The 15,067-nt window shown below is 56.9% G+C and overlaps 1 protein-coding gene across 10 annotated transcripts in view; it reads left to right on the forward strand.

Moving 5' to 3' along the window:
- The window catches only part of PRKN (parkin RBR E3 ubiquitin protein ligase), a 529,515-nt gene that overhangs the window by 415,730 nt on the left and 98,718 nt on the right, over nt 1-15,067 (forward strand). The window contains exon 8 of one of the 10 annotated variants that reach the window (XM_079780667.1): nt 9,206-9,456. The exons of the other annotated variants lie outside the window; for them this stretch is intronic. Within the exon in view, the coding sequence (XP_079636793.1) occupies nt 9,206-9,357 (152 nt within the window). The 3' untranslated portion in view covers nt 9,358-9,456. Of the gene's footprint in view, nt 1-9,205; nt 9,457-15,067 lie in introns of those variants that run through there. 10 annotated transcript variants of the gene reach the window in all.

The following is a 15,067-nucleotide window of genomic DNA, read 5'->3' on the forward strand; positions in this document are numbered from 1 at the left end:
GCGTGCGAGGGAAAGGCGCTCGTGGGGAAGGCTCACAGGGTGCTGAGCGTCACTGGCTTCCTGCCTGGTTAAGAAGTAAATCCTCGGCTTTTCCTCTGATTATTGGTGTCATGTGAACTCTGAGAAATGAAGAAAAGTTTAAGTATTATACCAGGAGTTATTCACCGTCTGCAACCTGGGTTTAGCTAACTGTTAGCATTTTGGAGTCATAATCTATTTCCATTGTGCTGCCCGGAATGAAATGCTAAGCACACTGCTCATCCAATCACGTATGTAGTCGACACATGGTTGATGAGTGTGTTTTCCATGCCTGCGGCCAGGCAAGACGCCGGGGCTGCAGGGTGAGGGCGGCGGCCACCGGCCCCAGGAGCTCCTTGCTGGCTGCCCCGACCCCACTGAGGGATCCTCTGACATCGGTGCCAAGGAAGGTTCCGGAATCAGAGAGGAACACAAACTCTGCAGAAAGCAGTGGAGCACGTGTCGCAGGGGGTCGGCCTGTGGGAGGGAGGAGGGGGGGAGGAGGGTAACCTGACCACGCAGGCTGGCGAGGTGACAGGTGACGTCGGGGCCCAGCGTGCAGCCCGCAGGTCGGTCGGGGTGACCAGTGGTAACTCAGAGCAGAAAGCGGGCTGCCGTGTGGGGCGGGGCCTGGTGCCGTGCGAAGAACGGGGAGTGTGTCCCACAGCGGGGACTCCAGGCTCTGCCCCGTGGGCGAGGGGCTCTGTATGGCTGCTGCACCGCAGGCTGCTCTGTGGGGGCGGGGCTTGCAGAAGCTCAGGCTGAGGGTGGGAGTAAAGACATGAGCTGTCACACGTGGAACCCGTGATGGCGGGACCTAGACCACGCACAGGACTTAAGTTGAGACTTTGACCTCACCGCCCTGCCCTTGGCATCCCCTCCTTGGCTTCAGCATAAAGGGGGGGTGTGACGGTCTTGGACGATCCCCTCGCCCGCTTGGTGCGTTTCTGTAACGTCTGCTTCTTAGCGAAGAGAGATGTGTAACGTGAGGCTGCACCCAGGACGATGATCACACAGGCCCCCACGCTCCGCCTCTGGTAACGGCGTGGCCCAGTGGGGACGGCCCGCGATGTGTGGAACCTGTCCCCGCGGAAGCAGCCGCGTGCCCTTGCTGCAATCCCGGCGCAGCCGCTCGGACTTGCTCTAGGCACACGCCCCGGGCTCCTGTCGCTGGAGACGTGTTGCCAGTGGCCGACTCTGCAGAGATGACTCCTACCTTCCGGGATGCGTGTGGTCGCTGGGTCGTAAGGCACGTGACTGGGGCGAGAATTGCCGTCGAAAGACCAGCAGAGGGGGACTGCTCTCTCATTGTTGAAAAGTGGTGTTCTCTTCTGTAATTACTGACCAACTCTCCCCATTGATGGAACTTGGCTTGTGACTATGCGGTTATTCTTTTGGTTAAAGTGGCCTCGGGAAGAAATTGCCTTTCTGGGGGAAATGCAGTTCAGCGTACGTATTTCCTCCTGCTGATGGCGCTTACCACTCGGGGTAATGAGAAGGAGGAACTTGCGTGACGTGGCCAAAACTCCAGCGACACGCTTGTAAACTGTGATCGTGTCCGCCAGCACACACATTGTTCATTCATGCTGCATGCTAGTTGGGAAACCAATTTATTTTTAATGGCGGGTCAGGTTGTGTAGGGAGCAGGAAGAATACATATTCCCAGCCCTCGGGCCGGCAGCTCGTTAGGAATTTGGTTGATAGGGCCCGGCCAGGTAGCTCAGTTGGCTAGAGCAGTGGTCGGCAAACTGCAGCTCGCGAGCCACATGCAGCTCTTTGGCCCCTTGAGTGTGGCTCTTCCACAAAATACCACGTACCCTAATTAAGTTAATAACAATGTACCTACCTATATAGTTTAAGTTTAAAAAATTTGGCTCTCAAAAGAAATTTCAATCGTTGTACTGTTGATATTTGGCTCTGTTGACTAATGAGTTTGCCGACCACTGGGCTAGAGTGTCATCCCCTTACGCCAAGGCTGTGGGCTTGATCTCAGGTCAGGGCACAAACAGGAATCAACCATGAGTGCATCAATAAGGGGAACAGCAGGTCGAGGTTCCTCTCCTTCTCTCTCTCTCTCTAAAAAAATCTGTTAAAAATAATTTGGTGGTTATGTCAGAAGTTTTGAAATGGAGTCTGCCTCCTCCATTCCAATACTTCAGGAGTTAAAAATGTATATTTTAGAGATTTTAAACGTTAATAACAGAAAGCTGGAGCACCCTGGGGTGGACGGCCAGGTAGTGGCCATGAGGCGTTGGCCGGGGGGCCTCCCGTGCTGTCCAAGGTTTGGTCTGGGCTCCGGGAGCAATGGGAAGCCACAGGGGAGGGTAAAGAGGTGTCTGAGTCACATTTGCCTTGAAAACATAGGCAGGGCCACCATGTGGAGGCCAGCCAGAGGCAGGCTGTCCCGGAAGTCTGCGGGAGAAAGGGCGGCCTGCGGGTCTGGCGCTGAGTCACAGGGACAAGCTGGCCCGTCGGTGTGCACGTGGGACACATGTGGGGAGGAGGGAGGGAGGGAGGGAGGGAGGGAGGGAGGGAGGGAGGGAGGAGTGAGGATGACGGGCAGGGCCTAGCTGGGGGGGTTGGATAGGCGTCGGCGCCCTGACTGAAGGTTGGGCAGCGTGAAATAGGGAGGACCATCGGGAACTCACCTGGGGCTGGAGGTGCTGGGTCCCCAGATGTCCAAGTGGACAGGCCGGTGAGCTTGGGATGGGGGCTGAGTCCGTACCCGAGAGTTCACGTAGAACCTCGGTGCCGGGTACGACTCCGGGGCCCGGGAACGAAGCTCCGGGAGCCGCGACCTTTGGCTGACCTCTACCAGCATTTCATCCTTTATTTGACCTCAGAGGGGGATTCTGGGGTCATCTTAGCATGGCCACCGCCTCCCTGCCGAGTCTGGGAGGCGAGATGAATGCACAGTAAACACACAAACTAAACACGGTCATGCGAGGTGCTAGTGAGTGAGTGCGGAGATAAATAGGGCACTTGGGCTGCCGGGACCAGGCGTGGGGTGGGGAGCCACCTCGCGGGCTGCGGGGAGGAACCAGAGGGGGTCAGGGCCTTGCTGGACCTGGAATCCGATGAGAGATCGGAGCTGGAGACGCGGGTCTGGAGCCTCGCTGCTGAGACGGTGATTTCGTGCCGCGTTCATTGGGTTTACTTGTACCTCAGCAGCAGCTGTTGGGGTTACACTGCAGCATGGAGCCAGGAATTCATGAAGACACGTAAGCCATGAGGAGAGTGTCCCAGCTTGTCTCCATCAGAACCTCCCACAAGGTTTGTCCTCTTCATAGCTACCCGAGTGAGGCACTCTCACTGTCTGTCTTGACGTTATTTGTTATTTTAAAGTGCTGATAACAGTAACGTATGCTAAGGGTCAGTCATCCCTGATCCGCACACACTGTTATCGCTCAGAAACCTGAACTGCACTGAGTGTGAGAAAGAAACTAGGAAAACACGGAAAGCAACGTGACCCCCAGGGGACCCCCACGTGAGAGAATTCCTTATAAACCTGGGCGTCTGTTCCGCTGGCCAGGCCTTCATCTGTGATGCTGAGTCAGCGGTTCCCTCTCACCCCTGCCACTCGGCGGGGCACTAAGTGATGGCACCCGAGTGCCTTCAAGGCTGATTCTTGCCGCCAGCCCTTGACCGTGTTTCCTTCTGACAGTGACGCATGCGGCGGTCCGTCCCCAGCCGGCTCCTGGATGTAAACGGCCCTCCCTAGGTCTCCGTGTAGGATGGACACGGCATTCCTGACAGATGGACGCCGCCCTGCCCCGCGACAGTGACTGAGATGCCAGTGACTGGGACATGTCGGTGGACGTCTGCGTGAATTAGCATGCGGCGTGGGAGCGCCAGCAGTCAGCCAGACTGACGGCCCAAACCGCTGAGTTGACTCCGGGTCGGATACTAAAATGAGGGAGGAAGACGATTTGCAAATCGGCTGGAAGAAGTGGCAGGGCGTCATGCCTTCCGCACTGGAAGGACAATGGAGATGTGCCAGCACGTGGCATGCGTGTGCATCATGTGTGCGCAGGTGACTGTCGCACAGGCTTCATCAGACCCACGTGCGATGGTGGGGACAGGCTGCCTCTGCTCCCACCTGTGGGCTGCAGCTCAGGCGCCTGATAAGCGTGTGGTCATACAAGAGCACCGTGTGAGGTGGCAGAAGTTTCTCTTGACAGGAAACTGTTTGTGATGTTTAATTTAGAAATGAACTTTAAAAAGCACCCTGCCCCTCCCCCACCCCCCGGCGTGGCTCAGTGGTTGAGCATCGACCTATGAGCCAGGAGGTCACGCTTCCATTCCCCGTCAGGACACAGGCCCGGGGTGTGGGTTCGATCCCCAGTGTGGGGCATGCAGGAGGCAGCCAATCAGTGATTCTCTCTCGTCGTTGATCTTTCTATCCTTCTCTCTCTCTCTCTTCCGCTCTGAAATCAATAAAAATACATATATTTTTTTAAAGCATCCTGACTTGGGAAGTAGTGGAGACTTGAACTGGAACTGGAAAGAGCCCTGGGTTACGGTGCCCTCTGAGCAGACCGTCACGCACCCGTCACTCGGCCTGGGCACTGGGCACGGGTGGGTGAGGCCTTCTCACCCTGCCCAGCCCGACAGAAAGCAGCCCTGGTAATGCTGCGCCCGGGTAGCTAGTGCGTCCGACAGCCTAACCAGCTGAGACATGGCAACGTCTCAACATAACCTGTGCATAGTACATGACCTTCTTGGCAAACACAGTAGGACTTATTCAGTAGGAGCGTGCAGGCTGCCGGCCATGGCCTGGCCACTCTGCCCTCTGATGTCCCTCTGAACTCGGAGAGGTCGTCTCGTCTCAGAGAGCCGAGGGCAGGCTGGCCCCCGGGCCCTGGCGGGGCAGGACAAGCGTCGGTAATTGGGTGGGCGACGCAGTCTTCCGAGGCAGAGCCTTTGCTGATGAGAGCCTAATTAGTGCATTCCAACGCAGATGCCAGGTGTCTAATTGCAGGGGTAAATCTTAGATGTGTGTGACTTAATTAACCCGGAACCTGTCCTTAAAGACGCGCAGCGGGTTCCCTGGGGTCGCACAGCCTGACTGCTCTGCTGTCTAACGTGTGACCTACTGCAAACACCGATGCAGACGAGACGTAACAGTGCATCGCGGGCCCGGGATTTAATGCAGCGAAGACACCGCGCAATGAGTTCGGGGAGTCAAACCAGCGCAAATGCAGCTAACCTTGGACATGGCCGGGCGTCACCATCGGAAGGAGCCCTCAGGCCGCCTCGGGAGCCAGAGTGGCAGGAAGTGGGACGCACGTGGCCCTTTTAAAGGCAGACTGTCTGCATTAAGGCCGGATACCATGATGGGGCCAGTCCGTGCCCAGCCACCGACAGACCACGGACGTCACAAGTTACCAGGTCTGCTAGGTATCAGATAGACCAAGTGCCACGCTGGCCACTGTACAAAATGAGAGGGTGAGCACTGCAAGAGGCAGACAAAATGGTGTGAACATTCATAAAATAAGTAGCTCCTCCCTCTCTTCCTCTCTAGCTCTATCCTCTCTAGCTCTATCCTCTCTAGCTCTATCCTCTCTAGCTCTATCCTCTCTAGCTCTATCATCTCTAGCTCTATCATCTCTAGCTCTATCTCCCTATGTCTCACTGTCTCTGTCTTTGTCTGTCTCTGTGTTTCTCTGTCTCTCTCTGCAGATGTCACTAATTTCTGCTGGCATGAATTTGCTTGCTCCACACATTGGGTGCTGGGGAGTGGGGGAGACCAGCTCTGGACAAGGCAAAGAGAAATCTCCGGCCGGGCCATTCATGTACTAAGTAAATAAGCATGCCTTACCTTGTAGGTGCCTGAAGGGATATTCCTTGTCATTAAAAAAAAATGAACTGTCCCTTTAATCTGTCATCTGAGCTGTTTAATTCCCTCTCCTTGAACAAAATCCTAAAGAATCCTTGGTGAACAGTAGCCCGCCCCTCAGGTGAGTGACGTAAAGGAGTAATGCACTGTGCGTCGGAGTGCAGCCAGGGCGGGAGGGCTTGCCCCGGGCCCCAGGTCCAGGTCCTCATCCGGAAAGATGAAGGCTGGGATAACTGACCTCCGGGACCTGGTGTGGGCTGGAGCCAAGGTCAAGGTGGATGCAGACTGTGGGCTGGACCACCTGTGGGGGCCCCTGCATGGCCTGGGCTTCCTCGCAGCAGGAGGCTGCGTGCCAGGCGGGGCCTCTCCAGGGAGCAGGGATGGGCGGGGCCTGTGTACAGCCTTGGCCTCAGCGGTGCTACAGCGTCACTTCTCTGCCCCCTGCTGATCCAGGTGGTCACCAGGGTGGGCCCGGGGTCAAGGAGAGAGGACCCCTGCCCCACCCCTTAGGGAAGGCATGTCGGCGTGACGTGGTGAAACAAGCATTTGAGATGAGAAATAGTGGAACCATCATCTTTGAGAAATCCCTTCTTGTGAGCTGTGGGTCCGGGACCTGTTTCTGAGCCGTCAGAGCCTGGCTTATAGGGGGTGAGAGACACGCATACCGCATGCGTGCTTCCGGCCACCGCGTAAAATAAAGCACCTACCGCCTTTTTTCTGTACGCTCGTGTCGCAGATAGAGAGGCCAGAAATCACTGCACGTATCCCTTAAGCCAGAGAAGTGTCCCTTCTCCTCCACGGCTGTCTGGCCATTGCATCGTGACAATGATGGTTCCGGCAGGGCTGGCCCATGAGCACAGGTGCACCCCAGCCCCCCAGGCCAGCAGGGGGCAGCAGAGCGGGTGTGAACGCCCCTGCACAGGAGGCCCGAGGAGAGTAGGGGACAGGCGGGACCAGTCCCTCACCTGACCCAGCTGGGGCTCCAAACCTGCCCCCTCCTTGGGAAGGTGGTCTCGGTATTCTCCACCATCTCCTCAGCTTGGCGCTGGTCACTGGGCATTTGGCAAACGGAGCGGTGCTTCGTGGTCTGAAAGTCATTAACTCCTAACCGCAGGCCGTGGGTTGAGCGCCTTGCAAACTCGCAGCGAGAGCAGTTCTGAGACTCCCGGACAGGCAGCGTGCGGCTCCTGCGGAAGGAAGAGGTTCCATTTGCAGGCCGGGCTCCCTCCGCAGGCAGCCCGGGTGCTCGTGGGTGCGTGGGAGGCTCTCCACGTCCCCAGCTGGCCCGTCCCGTGGCCATGCCTGTGGCTCTGGGACGTGCTGACAGCCGGACGTGCGTTCTAGCCGGAGCCTGGGGGCTTCGATTCAGTGCAGAGAGCCATGCCTTTGATCAGCCACAGACGCCCTAACCCGAGCGTGAAATGCAGCCCTCGTTCCAGCTAGCGAATTAGCAAGGCGAACAGCCGTGTCCACCGGAGAAGGAACCAGCCCTCGCGGTCAGAGCAGGAGGCCGGACGGGCTTTCACTCGGGCTGTTCTCAGCGGCCAGGACGGAGCAGGCGTTCATCATCGTGATCCGCGTGGATAATGAGGGCCCTCCGGACGGCCGCGGGGAAGCCTCCGGCGTGTCCTTGTCCGCGGCCGTGACCATGAGCGGGAGCGAGGCTGGGCCTCTCCCCGAGCTTCCTGCGCGCTGGTGGACGCAGCCCTGGCCCGGGGGTATCGATCACTTCCATCCAGAGAGGAGGGCAGGTGATGCATATCCATCAGCGCCTCCCCCAGATCAGCGTGTGCGCAGCACTCAGCTGCCTGCCCGCTCGTCAGGGCTTCGACTCCTTTGCACCCCGTGAGCGTGCATGCTGGTCCCGCTGGCGGTCTGTGTGAGTGTGAGGTAATCATGATGATGATAAGGCAGAGACACTCGCCTTGGGCTGCTGCCTTGAAGCCCGCCGGTGTGGGGCTCTCGGTGCGAGGCGGGGGACAGGAGAGGCGACCCCTGGCCTCCACGCCGCAGCCCCACGGGAAGGATGGGACCCTTCAGAGTCAGCCTTTCCCCCTTCCCGAGCATCACGTGGTATTGAAGCCAAGTAAACAACAAGAGGAGGAGGAGGGGAGGCTCACTGAATCGATTCTATTCCAGCAAAGCTCATAACATGAAATTTCTTAGGAAGATGTCTAGATCTGTATTGCTCCGTTTAATGATGCTCTTTGCACTCTTGCTCTTCTTTAAAAAAAAGAAAGAAAAGAAATGATCCAAAGGGATAAACATTAAAACATAAATGTTTCTAATGCTAAAAAGCAGTACTGGGACACGGTGTGCTTAGCACTGAAGAAAATAAATAAAACAGAATCTATTCCAAGACAGAAAGGTTTAGAGCGTCGGCCTACGCCCTCATTGAGCGGCCGTGATCCTCCAGAGGCGGTTCTGAGGAGCTCACACCAGCACCCCCGGGGGAGGCCCTGCCCACGTGTGGTGCTGAGGATGGTGACCAGGAGTAAGTCTCTATCTCGGCCCCGCCCGGTGGTAGCTTTAAACACGGGGTCTGAGCTGGCGGAAGGATGTAACTGACTGCATTGCCATGTTGGGTCTTCTTGGCATCTCTGCTCACGCACTGTTTTTAAACATCCGTTGATCTCAAACACACCTCGACGAATGGCTGGTCGAAGGCCTGGCCCTGACCGACAGCCAGTGGAGTGAGCCGGGGCGGGATCCACGCCTGGTGAGCTGTTACTCCCCGCTGCCTGCCTGTCGCCGTGCTCACGCCCTCGCATGCCCTTCTCTGTTCGCTATGTGACGTGTAGGTTACACAGCTGGGAACGATATTTACAGAGAGGAGCCTGTGTCCTAGAGAGATGGAGTCACCTGCGCAGCACAGCGGGTTGTAGCGGGACCGGGCGGCAGTCTGCCTCGGGAGTGCTCCTGCCCGTGATGCCACCGCTTCCCACCGCTCTCGTGAGCTAGCCATGCCTTCCGCTTCCAGTCCCGCGGACACACCCGGCCCAGTGCCTCCTGTTTACACGTGGCTGCCACTGGTCTTACCGCACTTCAGAGCACCTATGAGCATCTACTGTATCAGAGAGAACTTAGAAAAATATGTTTTTATTGGTTTTAGAGAAAGGGAGAAGGAGAGAGAGAGAGAGGAAGAGGAAGAGGAAGAGGAAGAGGAAGAGGAAGAGGAAGAGGAAGAGGAAGAGGAAGAAAGCATCAATGTGGGAGAGAAGCTGGGGATCATCCCACAACCTGGGCATGTGCCTTGACTGGGAATCAAACTGGTGACCAGAAGGAACTTTGAAATTGGCAAATGCATTGCTTTCCTTCGGGGCGAAACCATTTCTGTATCGATTTCAGAACAGTGCCCCGGATTTCAGAGCAGCGAAGGGTCATCAGTGCGGAGTGTGGAGGACCGGACCTGCCGAAGTCGGACGGTCCCAGACTTAAGGTCCCGGACGTGTCTGATGTCACTCAGCTCCCAAAAGTTCGGCCCAAAGAGAGCCACCTGACGGTGTCTCAGGGCTCAGGAGGCCCCGCCATCCACACGGTGACGTGGAGCTGCCACCCTGCCCCCAGCGCCGCCGCCCTGTCTAACTCCCTTGCTTCTCGGGCTGTTCTCCATGGACGTGTTGGAGCGACTGGGTCTGTGAATGACTTTTAAGGGGTCACGGTGTCATTTTTCTGACCTTGAACACCGTGTTCATTGAGTCACAAAGTAATAGACACTTCGTCGTGGTTTCATTAATGAGATTAGAAAAGTTTTAATTAGGCAATAATGCATATGAACATACGGCTAGGAAATTAATAACCAACGTGAAATAAATTGAGTGACAACTGTTAAAACAGTTGAAGGAAAGCAAAGTAAAATTTATCAAGACCGCCTTATAGGATTACGCATTAAACAGGCTTCAGTGAGAATTTCCATTTATAACACTGTAGGTCGAATGTTCTGAAATGATTGCTGTCATTGACTACAGTGGCGTTCAGGAATTGAGAAACTCAGTGATGTCATCCTTTATCCTAATGAATAAATGAGACCAAATACTTCAAACCAACTTCCCTAAGCATGCCTGGCATACCTTGGTCAAGGACGTTTACGATCATGGTTGGCCTGTTGGATGGCACCTGGAGGTGAGATTAGGCATCTACATCCAAAATACGGCTTAGCATGTTTGCGTCACTAACGTGTCCCTCTTTGGTGAGGAAAGTAGTCCTGAGATCCTTCCCGAAGCCTCGTTCTCATGCGTCCTACACAGTTACTGTGGGAAGTAGACAGAACGGGGAATCAGAATGCCTGGGATTCGTCCCGGCTCCACCAGTGTCAGCCATCTCACAGCGGGTCGTTGGCCTCACTTCTTTGAGGTGACATGGCATGGCGACGACCTCTCACCCCTGCGGCCTACCTCATGGGAAGGGTGTGCGTGGGTTTAGGAGGACAATCTAGGTTTTACCCATCCGTCCTCTGCTTCCCACCAGGCAGTGCCATCGGAATTCTCAGGTATAAGTACAGAACTCAACCGAAGTTAGCTTGAACAGAAACAGAGAATTACTTGTGTGCCGGAGTAGGTTAGGGCTGTTGGCATGGCCAAGTCCAGGTCCTCGCATGCTGTCCTGGTGAAACCATGTACCTTCCCATCACTGAGCCCGCCCCCCTGTGCTCACTGTCCTCACACAGCGTTCCCTGGTGGGAACAAGCATGGCACAGGCAGCTCCCAGGCCATAGTCCACGGGCTCAGCCGAAATCAACGCCCAGGCCAGCAGCCACCACCGAGAAACACCGAGAGCCGATTGGCTGCTGCGGTTTTGTCCTCGTTTTCCTTGAAAGTAATTAACCTGGAAATGGCAGAAAATGCTTATAAAATAACAGCGATTCAACCTTCCAGTATGCAGACCTGTGCTCTAAAAAATGTTAAAAGCTTTGCTCGTCCATCAGTAGATTTCTATATAAATGTGTGCTTATGTTTTAAAGTAATAAAATGTGAACCAATATTCTGACCAGCCAGCCCCCAGTTTGCCGCAATGGGCAGCCCCTCCTTCCCTGTCCCCCCAGAGCCTCGGACTCGGACTCGATTCCCCCAAACCCCGCCCCTGCCCTGTGAGAGCGCAGGTCCCTTCACCTGATCCCAGGCTTTGTCCTTTTCTACAAAGTGACCAGCGGCCTCGCCGGGACCCCTGACCTTCCTTTCATCTCCTCCGTGAAGGGCGACACCGTGTTCGCCTCCCCACCAGGCCCTCTTGTACCCCATACACGTCACAGTCATTCTAGGGAGAGCGCGGCGTTCTCACTGAAACGCACGGGCGCCGCAGTCCTTGCCCGTCACTTACCGCAGGGGCACAGCCAGCGACACGCTGAGCGGCTGCATGCCCGGCCTCGGGCTGCCTCGGGCGTAAGGGGCACTCCATCACGGGAACTCGAAATCGGGTTGTTTAACGTGGTGACTTTAGATTCCACGTCGATTACTTTTACGGACAGAACTAATTCCCTGATGGATGGAAACGCTGAGGCAAAAGGAACAGAGCTACATGACTTCAAGGTCGATTTTCACATCAGCTGGCAAGGAGTTTATTTATTTATTTACTTCGAATGAGACAGACTTTTCCACTTCTGGTCCATCGCACGAGGTCATCTAATCCAGAGTAGTGGCGGGGGCGGGGGCGGTCATTATTCCTTGCCAGCCAGACGTTTGCAAACTAAACTTTTGTTTAAGTGATTGGCTTCACACACTCAAGGGGGAAAAGCAAGGTCACATGACGCTGTTGTCATTAGCTCGTTCTTAATGACAGGAGGGAACAGCGGGGAGTCCGGACACCACAGGCGCGTCATCTGGGCAGCTTCACCGGGGAGCTGCAGCGCTGCCCTCCTCGGGGACCCACCCGCCACTCCCTGAGGACCCTGGGGGCGTGCTCCAACCAGGGGGCGGCGGACACATGGATGCATGCGCCGTGAAGTCAGGGCGACATAGGGAAGGTGCCTGTCAGTCGAGCCTGGAGGACCATGGATTGGCTGGAGCAGTTGGAGCCAATGCAAGCCCGGGAAATTGGGGCATGCAATAATCCCCACCCCCCACCGCACCCCCACCCCCCCCCACCCCCACCCCCGTCAAAGGAGCGCGCTCTCTTGGCGCTCTTGGCGCTCGGCGCTCTGTGCTCTGTGTGGCTCCCTTGCATCCGCCCAGGGTCCCTAGAGAACCAGGAGGCGCTGCGGACCCCGACGCAATGCGCTGACGGGCTGTCCCCGGAAATACCGCTTTCTGCAGTTCTCATCCTCCCGAGCGAGTCTCAGAGAACCCTTTTCCTCGTGACATCGCAGGAAGCTCACCGCCAGCGCAGCCGCTGGGGACGGGGAGAGCCCGACTCGTAGCCTTTACCCCGCAGGAGCTTCCATGTTATCGGCCGCGGTGGCCATGAGCATGGCTCAGGCTGAGGTGGAAGGGGGAGGTGGGTACCTGGGTCCATCGGGTCACACATGGTCCCGGCATTGTAAAGCCCCACATGACACACCTTCCCTCCGTCCCCCTCCTCCATGCGGGGCTGTGTGTGCGGGGCTGTGTGTGTGAGAGGCTGTGTGTGTGCTGGCTGTGTGTGTGCGGGGCTATGTGTGTGCGGGGCTGTGTGTGTGCGGGGCTGTGTGTGTGCGGGGCTGTGTGTGTGCTGGCTGTGTGTGTGCGGGGCTATGTGTGTGCGGGGCTGTGTGTGCGGGGCTGTGTGTGCTGAATGAGAGTGTGAACGGCTGAGGGGTGGCCCTGGGCAGAGGCCTGCCGCCCAGTCCGCTCGCTGAGCACGGGCTTGGGAAGGCGGCGGGCACCCTCTGTGGAGGGAATGCGCTCAGCACGGCCGGCTCCCTCACCTCCATCCTCCGAGGAGCAGCCGTGGGCCTTCCCCGCGCCACGCTGCCCGGGGAGCTGCAGGGAACAGCGGGGAACGGGAGGAAGGACGGGGTCCCGCACTTCGGCCGCTGCTGCCGCGGTGCTGGGGAGGATGGCCCCAGCCTGCGTGTCGCCAGCGGGACTGCCCCGCGCTCGGTGCCTCTCCTCCTGAGAACCTGAGGGCGAGGCCGCGGCTCCTCCTGTCCACTCGAGGCCGAGACAAAAACAGGCTCTTCCCCGGCCGGTGTGGCCAGCTGGCCGGTGTGGCCCCCAGGTCACTGTTCAGCCGGGAGGGCACACTCTTCTCCGCTTTGTTCGAGAAAGGAGACGCCGATGCCACACACAGCGGGTCGGTTCCAGCGCCTGCAAACCTCCCCTCCAGGGCGTGCAGGCAGCGCTAGCGCTTCCCGAAGAGGCCGCGCCCGAGGCCCTGCGCTGGGAGCGCCCCCGGGGCTTCAGCCGTCTGTGCTGGGGGAGGAGGCCGTGCCTGGATGGACCGTGGGTCCGGCTGATGGATAACGCCCAGTCCCTGCAGCGTGACTCCTTCCCGCGCACCATGCTCCATGCTCCCAGGCCCCTTTGCCCCGCGGAGACCAGGCCCTGAGCCGCCACCTAAACGCGGGTGTCAGGGGAAACGCAACCCAAGTCCAGTTCATCTCCTACAGAGACTTCACCTGGCTGCAACGCCTTTTCCCTGATTAACTGTCGAGGACACAGTCGTGTAACAACAGGGCAGGGGGCTCTCCAACCAAGGAACTCCTTTCCCAAGCGGCGGGCGAGAAACAGCAGCCGCGCTCGGAGAATTAAGGGGCGAAGGACATGGCATAGTGTTCCACGCCGCACGCTTCATGCACTCGGAAGAAATATGTGTTCAATTTGCTAGCCCATGTGCAGGGGAACCGACGTGACATTGGTATAGAAGATGACCCTGAATACAGACGAGCTCGTGGCTGCCTGCAACTCCTGTGGACGTGTGGGGGGTCAGCTTAGGGGTCCTCAGGCTCACACCTTCACCCCGGGCTTTTTCCTTTGGAGTGGCTCATTTATGAATAAACCGAAGCCTTTTTTTTTTTAATATTTTAAAGATTTTCTTAGAGAGGAAGGGAGAGAGAGAGAGAGAGAGAGAGAGAGAGAGAGAGAGAGAGAGAGAACATCAATAATGAGAGAGAGTCACTGATCGGTTGCCTCCTGCTTACTGCCTACTGGCATCAAGCCCACTACCCAGGCATGTGCCCTGACCGGGAATTGAACCTGGTTCATAGGTCGACGCTCAAGCACTGAGCGATGCCTGCCGGGCCCACCACTCATTTTTAAAGGCCCAGGTCAGATCTGTCCTCCTGCCTAAGGCCTTCCCAGAGTTCAGAACCCACTTCCTTCCACACTGGCTCTTAGAGAAGACCCGGGGGTGTAGATCTGCCACCTCCCCCACACCCACCCAAGTGACCCTGAAGGAGTAAAAAGAATATCCATCCACAAGAACAAAGACTGGGAGGAGGAGAGCTGTCAGGTGGGAGATGTCCACAGAGTTTGAGGGCACAGGAGAAGGAAGGAAATAGACGTCAGTCAGCACGGTGCCCAGGAGAGCACCAGCACCTACAACAGCGCCCTGCGTTGTGAATGTGCCGACTTGGACCAGAGCACGTGGGGTTCACCCACACTCACAGCGCAGTGCCGACCTGGAGCAGAGCGTTCAGGGGTGCGTTCAGGGGTGCACCCACACTCACAGCGCAGTGCCGACCTGGAGCAGAGCGTTCAGGGGTGCGTTCAGGGGTGCACACACATTCACAGCGCAGTGCCGACCTGGAGCAGAGCGTTCAGGGGTTCACCCACACTCACAGCGCAGTGCCGACTTGGAGCAGAGCGTTTAGGGGTGCGTTCAGGGGTGCACCCACACTCACAGCGCAGTGCCGACTTGGAGCAGAGCGTTTAGGGGTGCGTTCAGGGGTGCACCCACACTCACAGCGCAGTGCTGACCTGGAGCAGAGCGTTCAGGGGTGCGTTCAGGGGTGCACCCACACTCACAGCGCAGTGCTGACCTGGAGCAGAGCGTTCAGGGGTGCACCCACACTCACAGCGCAGTGCCGACTTGGAGCAGAGCACGTAGGGGTGCTCCCGTTCTCCTCACTTGTAACGTAGGGATGACTCTGTCCTCCTGGTCTACCTCCAGGTGTCTTGTGTAGATCAAGGGAATTAATGTATGTAAGGAGATTTGTAAATTGTGTAGACTATTATAAACAAAAGTCTTTACTAGAATTATTATCATTCTGACTTTTATTATATTTGCTTGTATATCTCATCAACTGCGCTATGGGCTCTTTGAGAGCAAGGATTATATCTTGCTTATGTTTCCTAG

The sequence above is a fragment of the Cnephaeus nilssonii genome (assembly GCF_951640355.1).
Source record: "Cnephaeus nilssonii genome assembly, chromosome: 9".
NCBI classification, from domain to species: domain Eukaryota; kingdom Metazoa; phylum Chordata; class Mammalia; order Chiroptera; family Vespertilionidae; genus Cnephaeus; species Cnephaeus nilssonii.